Genomic DNA, 13,257 nt, shown 5'->3' on the forward strand with positions numbered 1-13,257 from the left:
ACATGACATACCATGTTCTGACTGAGAGATTTTTGAAACTAATTAAAACGTACAGCTCTGCTATCACTTCCAACATAAATGAAGACAGAAAAATAAACAGCAGTGACGTTTGCAGGGTTCCTGAAGTTGGACAACCTGGTATATAATGTTGTGCTACGTGATTGCTAGCGACACAGCTATGTTAGCATAACATTAGCACAGTGAAGTTGGAGGATGAACCCAACTTTTTTTCCCACTTGATAAAAGTTAACATGAGGGATTCTGGTGGTTAGGGACAAATGCAATCGCATAGCAGGATGCTATACACGGGGCAAACTTCAGTCAGGAAAACAACTGAGATTATTCATCCACAATACAAGGTTAGTTATTAATATACTGCAACAACATGGGAACAGAACAGCTGCGAGAGAATTCAACATTAATGAATCAATGTTATGGAAGTGGAGGAAGTGCAGTTTTTGGCTTTCCCCATAATTCAAAAGTGCTTCATCTCTTTGCTATGACTGTCGCCCGGCATAATTTGTAGATGATAATGGTTTTAGCCGCTGCGATGCTTTCGACCAAAACAGACGCAGCTTGATGACATCTTCAACATGCGCTATCGCGGTAGAGCGGTATAGTGAAAATCTCTATCATTGGCCAAATTTATATAGTTTCTATCGTATATCGTTTATATCGCCCACCCCTATTTTTATGGTGGAAATCATTATTTTAAGGAGATGTTTTTCAGAGAATCCATATGAATGAATAAAAAACTGTTCCAGCAGCTCATGGATGACTATCACCCGTCTGTTTGTAGTCTTGTTGTAGTCAGAGAAACTCAGATTACAGCATAATGCCCATACTTTATATCCACGGCTCCTCCTGAAGCTGCTTTTCATGTGCCTTTGTAAACGTCTTCCTCATCCCTCACTGCAGAGTCACTCTCACTCAGTCTGGGACCAGCTTTTCCAAATTTATAATCCCAGTTACTAAATTAATGGGAACCCCCGATTCATGGTCACCTAATCCAGCCCTAACTATACGAAGGTTTGAAGCCTAATCTTAAAAGTAGAGATAGTGTCTGTCTCTTGAATCCAAACTGGTAGCTGCTTCCACAGAAGAGGGGCCTGAAAACTGAAGGCTCTGCCTCCCATTTTACTTTTAAATACTCTAGGAACAACAAGTAAATCTGGTGCTCTCGAAGAGACGAGAGCACCATGATAACATTAGCAGCTCAATATGTCACAGTCGGAATAATTTATAAAAAATAAAAACTGCTGAGTAAGTCTCTATTTCTCTTATAATCTTTCATCTGTGGTTTAAAATAACCTGAGGCCTTTATTCTCGTAACCAGCAAATCATCGAGGCAGTGGTCGGGTTTTTCCACAGCAGCCAGGTTTGTGTGAGGCAGGGAGCTAAACAGCTTAGAGGCATTTTACATGTTTACCTAATATACAGTACACACACACACACACACACACACACACACACACACACACACACACACACACAGTAAACACCAGCAGAGGGTGATTCAGAGGGTGGTAAAGCACTCATCATGAAACATCACACAAACAAAATCACTGTTACCACCTTTTGTTTCTCTCTGTGTGTCATGTCGAGTGTGTGAACACACACACACACACGCTGCCACACAGTGTGTGTGTTTATAGACACTGAGCAGCTCTGGGAGCGCTCGCTGTTATAAACGGGTCGCAGCAGAAACTTTGCTTCCACATTTCTGATTTTGTCTTTTAACATCAAAGTTTATTTACATCATTTACAAAAGTAAGAACTAAATTCATCAAATAAAATAGTTTAAGTGAAAAAGAACATGAAAGAAAAGACCTTTCCAAACGATTCATTCATTCTTTCCATTGTTTTATTTCTGCCTTTGAGATTGTCGTTAAATTATCCCTGCACTTCGTTAAAGTGCTATTTGGTGTCGTGTTTTTAGTTGTAGTCATAAAATATTTGGCTGACTTAATTGAGTTTGAAATGATTTTTTCTGATTTAAATGAATGAAATAAATAACTGTGTCCTCCAAGGATTAATTGGGTGTAATTGCTGATTTCAGTTTTTTGTGCTGTTTTTTAAAAAAACATTAAAGTTTAAATTCCTTTATTATTATTCCTGACTGCACCTTTTTTCTCTCAGAAATTCTTCAAAGGCAGTAATGAAATAAAAACCCAGTTATGGGGATTTAATTGAACTGTAGGTTTTATCATTCCCATTAAAGCTCGTCTTTGTGATTGTGTTGTTGCAGACGCCATCGAGGCCTCCGGCTCTATTCTGCAAAACAAGATTACAAGCTTCATGCTTTTTATCGGCATTTGTTATAAATGCAGATGGTCGTTTAGTTTACGTGGCTTCGCCATCAGGAGGTGACCCAGCCAGAAACAGTTTGATTGGACGGGACAGAAACTTGATGAATATGAGAGCATCTGAAATGATTCCTGCATGTTTGCTTCTCCTCTCTGACCTTTCTGTTTGAATCATCTTTTCTTAGATCTTACATGTTGGACGTCCTCGTCACACAGTCCCTGCTAATAAAGTTTATTTATTCAAAGGACTTTCAGCTAAACACAGTCTGTCATCCTGACTAAACACAGCGCCTCCTCCTCCACCTCAGGGCTTCTTAATGCTTCTAAACTGCTCTGAATTATAGCCAACACAGCTCCGTGTGTGTGCGCAGGATTTACTGCAGGCAGAGGTGTACCGGCCTGTTCCAGAGCAGTGTTTGGGTTAGGCGGATGGAAAGCCTTCGCGGCCATTCCCTCGTACTGAGGTTATTTATAGACGCGGACATTGACAGCGCAGAGACGAGGCGGCTGACTGACCGACTTTTTGTCTGCAGAGCTGTTAGTGGTGGTGTTTTCTGCCTTTGAGTGAATTACTGGCTGACTGCTGTGCAGCTGCCTTTTTGTCCATCAGGTTATTAGTGGCATCACAGACAAACTGTGATGCCACTAATCAATAGCTGAAATTGATTTCTTGCACATACAAGTCCAGGATTTTACAGCTGACTGAGAGTGGCAAGCTATCACCTCATCTCAGGATTTCTTTGTTTTGTCAAACTGCAGTAAATTTGTGTGTGTGTGTGTGTGTGTGTGTGTGTGTGTGTCTGTCCAAGGTGTGTGAGCAGTGACGCGTAGTTTAAAACCTGCAGAGTGAAATCCATTGAATGTACTTAAAAAGATGGAAGTAAAGCTGATTTGGGGAGGGGGGGTGGGGTGGGGGGTGTGAATGCTCCATCATTTAGAATGATGGCCCATTGTGGGGTAAAATAGATGATTTATGGTAGTTTTTTAACACCTGGATCAGTGTGATGTCATAGAGAGTGGCTATTTCTAATGAGGTCATCTCATTCATCCCATCTACAGTTGTCTTAGAGGGGGAGGAGCTAAAGCAGCATGTTTCAGACAGAAGATGAACTGGGAGGCGTGCTGTGCAGCTCCAAAGGTTCAGACATGCTCAGCACGCGTCCGAAACTTTAACCCGGCTGTGACAAAATAAAACAGGAAGTAACAGAAGACGGGAACACCTACACGGGGCGACAATGCACACAGGAAACACAAAACACTAAATAAACCAAATCACTTGAAGCAGAAAGCTAACAGAAAATAGACATTAACTGGACTAAAGTATAACCAACAGACTCAAACTCCAGCAGATAATCCAAAACATAAGAGAGAATAAGTGATTTTTGTTTGTGTGTGTGATGCTGCAGCGTGTGACATGTGCTAACATGTGCTAAAACACACAAAATCACCATCAGGTTTGTGATGGTGATAACAGATGCCGCCACATGCTCGTTACTAAATCAGGCTCATCCCACATTAGCAGACTTGTGCTGAAGCCACACCCACATTTCTCTATTTGAGGAAACACCTGTACCTGGAGGTGGCTCATGGTGTTTTGCAAAAACATAAATATACAATGTTCATAATAATATAAATAGTGGCCAGGATGCAATAATACTGGTAGTAACATTAAAGACTTGTACAGGTGGGCGTAGGAACTTTAAATCTAAAGCAAATTCAGGTTCATGTACAGAAGTCATGCACAGATCTGTGTGTATGCATGTTAGGAAGTGAAGGCTAATGTGACATCACATTTTTTCATCACTCAGCTGCTCTACGTACAGACCCCCATGCCTCTACCACAACCGTTATGAAACATGTAGGCGACACAGAATCACTCAGAGACAAGTGGTTCATCGAAAAGTGAAGGCTGTTTATGCTTTGAATGAAATGGGCTGTGTTTCTGACAACATGCGACTCATCAAATCAATAAAAATGTGAGCAAAGCGTTATCAACCTCCTCTCTCTGAACTGCTGACTAGCACAAGCCCGCTGTAGCGATTGGTGAAGAAGATGAGAGTAACACATGGCTCTCTGTGGTTTTTGTAAAGTTTGTCGTCTTTATCTTGGTGAAATTGGACTGAGATTTAGTGTGACTCGTCTGTGGGATCCGTGCTGCTGGATAAAGACAGTCACTTAACACAGAAAAAAGGAACAAAACTCAGCAGGAGCTTAGAAATCAGTGAGGATTCATCCCAAAATCTCATGTTCTTCACTCAGACATGTACGTGTGTGTGTGTGCGTGCGTTCCTTTTCAGTGTGTGTAAAGATTGTCGTTCCCTTTGCTTCTGTTTCTTACATTTACAGCAGGAGCAGCTGATCGTGCACCACTGTGTGAAAAGCACACAGGCATGATGCAAACTCAGTCAAAGGGACGCAACAAAGGATTGGGGGGGGGGGGGGGGGTGTGGGGTGTGGACCCTGACTACAGGGACCGGTGGTCGCTGGGTAAAATGCTGCTTCCAGCTCGGGATGGAAGCACTGTGCTCTCTAAAATACATACTTCACGTTCTTAAACCTGACAGGCTCCAATGGTTATGACCTCAGTCAGAGAGTAAGTGCTCTCAGTCAGTGCGTGCAACTCTGACAACGCATGGACATCCTCCTAATGTTTGCATTTATGATGAACTAACTGATCCCGCCTCTCTTTCTTCAGGAAAATCAAGACCAACTACTTCATCGTGTCGCTGGCGTTTGCCGACTTGCTCGTGTCGGTGCTGGTGATGCCGTTCGGCGCCATTGAGCTGGTCCACCAGCACTGGATCTACGGCGAGACCTTCTGTTTGGTGAGGACTTCTCTGGACGTTCTGCTCACCACCGCGTCGATACTACACCTGTGCTGCATCGCCCTGGACAGGTGAGACCGTCTGACTGTCTGTCCTCTGTGTGTGTGCGTGTCTGATCTGCTGGAATCTACCACTTAACCTGCACCGCTCTCATTCTCATTGGTCGGGGTCTCTCGTGCATGTGTGCACATATACTGAATATAACGATTGGCTGCAGGCCACATCAAACCATTGGCTTTGATTGGCTGGCTCGAGTCTATCAATTCCCACACCTCTGATGGAGGGGCTCGTTTTCTGTTCTTAATTATTCATCATCCTGCAGGAGACTGAGGTGTGTGTGTGTGTGTGTGTGTGAGTGTGTGCGCATGTGCGAAAGAGAGAGAAATTTTTTGAGGGTTTTTCTCTGCTTTCGCAGACAAAAGCAGCTCTTCTTTAATTTCAGGGTGAAGACACGTTTTAACCTTTAAGTTAAATATTCCTAGCTTGTGTTTTCTTGTCTTTTATTAATGTTGCTTGTATCATGTTGTTTAGGTTTTTGCAGACAGCTGGAGTGAACATCAGCATTTCTTCCTGACTTTTCAAACACGGTTTTAAATCCCACCAAAGTGATCCTGAGGGAACAAATTAAGCTGCACAGCCTCCTCCACCTGAAGGAGCTCTGAAAGTCAGAGTTTGTGGAACATGTATTTGGCTTCACTCGAACTTTGATGTAATCTAATGACGTTTGAAAGTAATCAGATTAGTCGGTGCATGCTATCTGTGTACAAGTGTGAGCAGCAGCACTGTTGAAATGAGTCTGTAGCAATCACAGCTAAGCAGTGAGATGTGGGTGAAAGCAGAGCTGCTGAGACAAAGCACAGTTAATCTTCACACTGACTCTGGGAAAAGATATAAAACCGGTTTCAGTGGCAAACACAGCCTAAATGTGTTTTTCAGCTCTGAAAATGTCGTACATGATAAAGTTGGTAAAGTAACTTGAACTGCGACCCACTCCTGTGAAAATATTCACAGTATGAAGGGAACATTTTGCACGTCTTCATTAGGTTATTGTACAAAGATTCAGCTGGTTGTGAGCGGGCCGAGGCTGGACTGTTTGGATTTGGATGATTTCACGTGGAACAATCCTCATTACAAGTTGCTGTGTGGCCCTGCGGGCTGGTGCTGGATGCTGACGAGCGCTGTGCTGTGCATCATTCACTAATGATGTGTCCGTAATCAGAAAACAGGCAGGACTCTGTGACCTGTCTGAGGCCTGCAGGCTGAATGCAGAATAAATGTTTAATGACTCTGACTGTTATTTATCTGTTTCACAACAGTGAGCTCCAACTCTCACATGTGCATGTATTTTTAATGCAGAGCCACAAACAGCAAAGGAGGAAATGGTTTCTTTATTAAATTATCTGGCTTCAGGAGTTTTGTATTCCTGTGTATGTACAGCTGTCTCTGCATCCTGGCACAGCTTCAATCACCAATTCATAGCAAGGCAATCGCCCCTCGTTACCCCCGAGTGCCCTGTCCCTTGTGAATGATCAAATCTACTGTGTGCTGCATTTTCCTCCCCTACCTGCTAATTAGCTGCACACACACTTCCTGGTTTTCATGTGAGTGACAGGCTGTGTCCCAATTCAGGGTCTGCACGCTTGAAGTACGTGCACTAAGCGTACTACGTACGATGCGTCCTATAAGTACGAGAAGTGCGGAAGTGAGAGGCTTGTGAAATGGGACGGTCTAGCCTTCGTCGCGCTGTTCAGGTTGCCTAGCAACCATGATACTAACCGCGAGAAACGTTACATACAGCTTTGTGTGACAGAAATGAAGGAGAAAAAATGTTTTGTTGGTCATTCATTTTTGTCATGACATCACTTTGATTAGTTGAGTATCTGAGGCTGAGACCACAGGACTGTAAAACATGATAGTTGGGCTTCATTTCTGTACTGAACAGTCATTTCAAGATTAGTTAGTAAATAACAATTAGCTGATGTTGTTCATGAGACTAAAGTCATCTCACTGTGGTAATGTAAATATAATATGACCAATATTATAGTATTGTCAGATTATTATGATATATAATATATATATATATTAGGGGTGCAACGATACACAAAATTCACGGTTCGGTTCGGTTCGGTTCGATACTTTTGTGTCACGGTTCGATATTTTTTTGATACAAAAAAAAGTTCATGCCTTTTTAATTTGTCATTTGTTAAATTTTCACGTCACATTCTGCACCACATCTCTGTGCGTTCGTCATTTGTTTGAAGCCAGCTCACCTCCTGCAACCACTTTTCCGAGAATACGTGCTTCTTTTGTGGTTCGGACTCGTTCTGACATTTCTTTGGAGGTGGAGGAACACCAAAGTAATTGCTTAAAGGAGCTTGCTTCTTCGCCATCTTTAAGAGTTCTAAACAAATGTCTGTCCTCCCCCAGAAAATCTTATGTACGCAAACACGCGTTGCAACTTCTTATCTTGTGCGCATTTTTTATTTTGACAGCGAATGCGCACCTGTGGAACACTTATGTGCACCCCTGGTTATTTAGCTCATCATATTGCAGCCACAGAAATTATTTTGTCCATGAAACCATAAAGCTGCACTTTCTTTTTGCCTTATACTCTGATTTGTCATAACTTTTCCATTTTGTGGTAAGCTTTTCTTTGGCTGTCACTTCTTCACCCTGACCTGTCTTATTTGGCTCAGCAGAACTAAAATATATATCCTGCTGCTTTTACACAGGCACTCACATAACGCTCAGCGATTCTCTGCGCGATCAACCTCTCACATGTTTAAGCTGCGGGAGATTTCACTTGTCATGTTTGCATAGTAAACTAACGATTGATAAGACGATGTCAGAGGAATTGGTGCGCAAATTATCATCACTCACCAATCAATGCTGTCACTCTCTATACACAGTTCGCGCGATTGCAAATTCAAACGTGATTTCAATATGTCACATATTGACAGTGGTTCACCGATGCCAATGACATAATTACCCAGCTACATTTCCAAAAGAATGCAAAAGCATTGACATATATTTTTCCTTCCTATGATAGGCCGACGGGCAGGGCAGAGATAGATTTTGGTAGCCCGACTGGAAAAATCGCCATCCCCGGGACGTCGGGCTAGCGATTTTGCGAGCCCTGTATCTGATTGAGGAATCACTCATCTTTGGAAAAGAAAGTTTATTACAGAGAAATGGTTCTTTCCAAAATAAAAGCTATACTATACGCTTCTTCTGGGCTATATTCTCGGCAGCATATTAAACATATCAGGTCCCCATAAGGAGAATCATGTGCTAACGGCTGTCTAAATGACTCGGGTAAAGATTGTAGCATGCGTGCTTGTTGTTTTTGTCTGCTTCCACTTGTCTTTGCACTAGGATGATGTCGGCGTAAATGTGCAGTCATATTCGTTGTGTTCCCACTAGTGCTGTCAGCGTAAATCTCGTTGAAATGACGTTAACACCACAACAGACAAATCTCTGTTAACGAGCTACCGCGGATCGCCCCGTGCGTGGGGCTGGACGGCCAACACGTTAACAAGCTAACTGCGCTGACACACTACATACTGTTTTACTTTAGTCCATGACGCGCTTACCTTCAGGGTCATACGTCACATGAAAACCAAAATAGTTCCAAACGCCAGATCTGAATGAGGGTAGGGGAGGTTCAATTTGCCATGTTGCAAGGAGAGCTTAACTTCTGTCTCGCTAGCTTGCCCTGCGCTCAGTGAATCTGCGTTCGACTACTCCGCCTAGGCTGCACTGTCGAGCGCAGATCCACTGAGCGCTCAACACAGACAGCACCGTCAGAAGGAAAGTTGATAAAATAAATTAAAAATTTTGTATTGTTCGATACATATGCGTACCGAACCGAAAGCACTGTATCGAACGGTTCAATATCGATACGAGTATCGTTGCACCCCTGATATATATATATATATATATATATATATATATATATATATATATGTATGTATATATATATATGTAGAGGCTGTAAAACCACATTAACGCTGAAAGCACAAACATCACTAATGTCACATAACTTTGCTGTTGGCCACATGTCGGCAATGTTTTAATGTTCTTCGTTATTAAATATTCGCACATGAATAAGTGACGTCATATTCAGTACTTACTTTTGACAGTTCACTGTTTGGCCGCTCCCTTCTGCCGTATTTTGCAGCAAAATTATCCACACCCACCGCCGCGCTATGAATTGTGGGATATATGGGACCACGAAGCGTGCACCGGACCACGCTTGATATTTGGGGAAATCGACGGCGCATTTGAAGTACACTTCGCATACTTCAAGCGTGCAGACCCTGAATTGGGACACAGCCACAGAGAGGCGTGTTCTCGTGCATCATTCTGTTCGGCTTCTCGATTATAAAGTTCCTGCTGTTCCGCACGCGTTCGGCCAGCCGAGTCTGTGCTTTCCTAACAGTAGCTAGATGGTAAATGGACTGATTCTTATATAGCGCTTTTCTACTCTCCCGGAGTACTCAAAGCGCTCTATACAACATTATATACAAGATTAACTGTGCTTTGTCTCAGCAGCTCTATACAACATGCCTCATTCACCCAATCTCACAAGCACTTTATCTATACACTTTATCTATGTACTTTCTAAGTACATTCACACACATTCATACTACGATGGATGCATCGGAGAGCAAGTTGGGGTTAGTATCTTGCCCAAGGATACTTGACATGCAGACTGGAGGAGCCAGGGATCGAACCCCCAACCTTCCGATCAGTAGGTGACCTGCTCTACCTCCTGAGTTACAGCCACCCCACTGAAGTGCACACGCTACAAATCGCATACGTGAGAGAACCGTCCACACGTGTGAAAACATACCATACATTTTGATTAAGAGTTACAGGTAATGTGATAATTAATGAGAAAGGCTGGTGAGCTTTAATAACATGTCATTACTGTAAGAAGAGGCAGCAGCTGCTTCAGAGCAGTTTGTAAACCGTAGAGCAATAATCACAGGTTGTCGTGTGTCTGCTTGTTGCGCTGAAAACTTGACGGATGTCACCGTGTGAAAGTGCAGCAGTTTTCTATCCGTCAGGCAGAGAGAGGCTGGAGCTCCATATGGTGCCCAGATTAAATGTTCCTCTGATACTGTGTAGGTAACATCCCACAAACAGACACATGGACAGAGGACAGCAGAAACAAATGTGAGCACTTGTTCCGTTACAACAACTAGAAAGCAGAAATTCTTCATATGCAGTTTTACTTCATATGAAGTTTTCCTCTGTAAAACATGTAACGTAGCGTCTGCTAGCACACTTTAGCCCCGACCAAAAAACCTCTCCATTAACTGACGGGGCAGCTGTGCCCCACTGTCTCAGAGGCACACTCCTTTCGAGGTAGAAATCACGTGTGTCAGAAAAACATTTATCGACAGAGACAATGTGAATGTGTAGAATAACCATGGCACAGAAACTGAAGGAGAAACTGTGGAGCTGAACCAGAGGGTCCTTATTTATAGTTAGCATGAATATATACACCTGATAGAGAGTGTTGTAAAGTACAGCTGAGCTCAGCACAGTCTGCAGGTCCTTATAAAAGCAGTAATCCTGTCCAGTAGGTCCAAGTTTGGGCAAAGCACGCCAATGCTCTCTGGTCTCAGGGTGTCACATGTTGTTCTGGACTCTGAGGGTTAGCCTTTTTTGGAAATGCATAAAAGTTAACCTGGAGGCTTGCTTTTGGTTTTCAGTCGCTTTGGCTTAAGTTGCATTAATCACTGTGAACTATCCTCAGTATGTGATCACCCAGGGGGGGAGGTGGGCGAAACTCGGGCAGAGTTTCCTGACTAAACTTCAGTATTTGATGTTCTGGGAACGCTAATGAGAGCCAGTGCGCTGCTCTGTAGAAACAGCAGAGGTGGTTCGTTACAGGAGAAATCAGAAAATGGAAAAAGCCTGTGATCCAACAGCTGTAGGTCCTCCTTCAGCCGCAGTAACTCACAGTGATGGTTCCTACAAGACGTCATCAGTCTCTCTCATCACTGTGCAGGAGTTTTGGTCCGCTCCTCTTCACAGCGTAGCTTCAGGACTGGACTTTGGACCACTGCAGCAGCTCCGTTCTTTCCTCTTTCAGCTGTTCTGGTGGAGATGTGCTGCTGAGTTTGGATCTTTTGTCCTGCTGTGCTGTCATGAACTTTAACCTGCTAACTGACAGCTACAGATTGTGCTCCTGGGTTTTTGTCTTTGCACTGTCTGAGGATGGGCTGAATGTGTTGCGACGTCCACGATACCTAACCTCAGCTTTTATAGACGTGTTCACTGCTGATGATCAGCTAACTTTTATTAGCAGCTGCTCTTTTCCCTCCTAATTCCCATGGCAGCGCAGCGATGGACATAGTTTTTCACAGGACTGGGGGCTCTGGTTCTGCAGGGGGGGGCTCTTGTTCTGCAGGGGGGAGGGGTGCTTTGGTTCTGGCTCTGCTTTCAATAAAAGAATGCTGAACAGAAACTTGTAACCTGAATCGCTCCCACGGCTCGCTGAGATGCTGTACAGAGACAAAAGCATGTTCCACTGTGCAGAAACCTGTGGAGCGAGTTGGATTTCATAGGAAGAACTTTGACCTGTGCTCCTGCAGCTCAAACAACCATCACATCTCAAAGCGTGCAGGGAGAAGTGAGCTAGCAGCAGACGGAAAACCACTACAGAGAGGGAAGATCTTCTGTTGCACCCAAAAAGACCGGCACCATAGATGTCAGACCAGAGAAGTTATGAATTATAAATCTGTGATAGAAGCGTCTGCTGACTGCATGTGTGGAAGGAAGCATGAACACAGCAGGAACACAACAGAATGTCCATGAAAGAAGCGCAAATGTGTCCATCTTAACGTATCATTTTTCCCCTTTGTTTTTTACTACATTCAGTACGTAGAAAATATAATGAAGATGAAAGATGCAGAGATGTTTTATCTTCCATCTGTGAAAAAATTACTTTTCATTTCTCCTTTCAGCTTTAAAATTATTAACATTTAATTTTTCACGTGTTTATGACACACAGACAGGCAGACTGTATGTTTGCCTCCAGCGGATCGTTTTTATGGGGCGACTCGGCCAAACCTTCATAGAAACACACGTCTTGTTATTTTTTTCTGCTTTGCTATAGGTATTTCTTGTTCTGGGTTGCTCACTCATTATCGTTCATTTGTCCAGACATGACCGTCAGCCATGTAGAAGCTGCACAAGCTTCTTGACCTCACAGATAATCAGGCTCATTGTACATAACCCCCTTTAGATTCCAGGCACACCTGTACAGGCCATCTGGACTGGCTCTCCATCTGTAGGGTCTAAATAAGCTGAGAGTTGAATCCAGCGATGAGGAGGCACGGTCAGCTCCTAGCTGCCTTCATCTGAGCGCCTGCCCTGCTTCCTCTCCTCTTAATGATGTAAGCTCTAGCCGTGATGTTGGGTTATTGCTTTAGTGGCGAGGATACAGGCCCCAAGGATCACTTTTATTGGCTGGAATGACTATTCATTAGATGTTACAGACACAAACCGAATCCTGAACTGTTATTCACAGAATTACAAGGTTAATGTGCACAGTTCACTGTTTAAGCATTTAAACATTTAAGCATTGAGTCTGATTATAAATCGTTATATCATCACATCAGAAATCACTATTTTAACATAACAGCTATGAGCTACGAGGATGTCTCTGTGGTGTGGCATGGTCGGCGTGGTCATCCGCAATCACGCCCACCGAGTTAAACCACGGGGATTCAGGGTTGTTGGGGTGTGTGGTGGCAAGGAGTATGTGCGGCCTGCAGCTGAGAGCTGTAGTCGCACTGTGTGAGTAAAGTTGGCTCTCAAATCACACCATTGGACCCGTCATCTTTGCCACAGTCTCACACTAAATGTGGAGGGAGGCAGAGAGCTTCATATCCCAGCCAGTGTATAATTAGGCCCATCCAAAGTCCTCGAGCCTTCAGGGTCATTAGTCCGCTGTGGACGAATATGCAGCAGCTGTTTGTTGAAGGCTGGTCCTTCTGGTCCTGCACACATCTCAGCCGTCCTTGATGATTTTATTCAGACTCTCTCAGAGCTCGTCCTGAGCTGGACCTCTGGACCGTGTTTGTGCTGTTGGAGCCCTTCGGAATATT

At 43.5% G+C, this 13,257-nt stretch overlaps 1 protein-coding gene across 1 annotated transcript in view; it reads left to right on the top strand.

Annotated features, from left to right (window-relative positions):
• htr4 (5-hydroxytryptamine receptor 4) overlaps nucleotides 1-13,257 on the top strand; it is a 106,709-nt gene that overhangs the window by 32,717 nt on the left and 60,735 nt on the right. Inside the window, exon 3 of the mRNA XM_006797645.3 lies at nucleotides 5,002-5,202. Within this exon, the coding sequence (XP_006797708.2) occupies nucleotides 5,002-5,202 (201 nt within the window). The remainder of the gene's footprint in view (nucleotides 1-5,001; nucleotides 5,203-13,257) is intronic.

This window comes from Neolamprologus brichardi, chromosome 2, assembly GCF_056152115.1.
Source record: "Neolamprologus brichardi isolate AB-2024 chromosome 2, ASM5615211v1, whole genome shotgun sequence".
In the NCBI taxonomy this organism is placed as follows: domain Eukaryota; kingdom Metazoa; phylum Chordata; class Actinopteri; order Cichliformes; family Cichlidae; genus Neolamprologus; species Neolamprologus brichardi.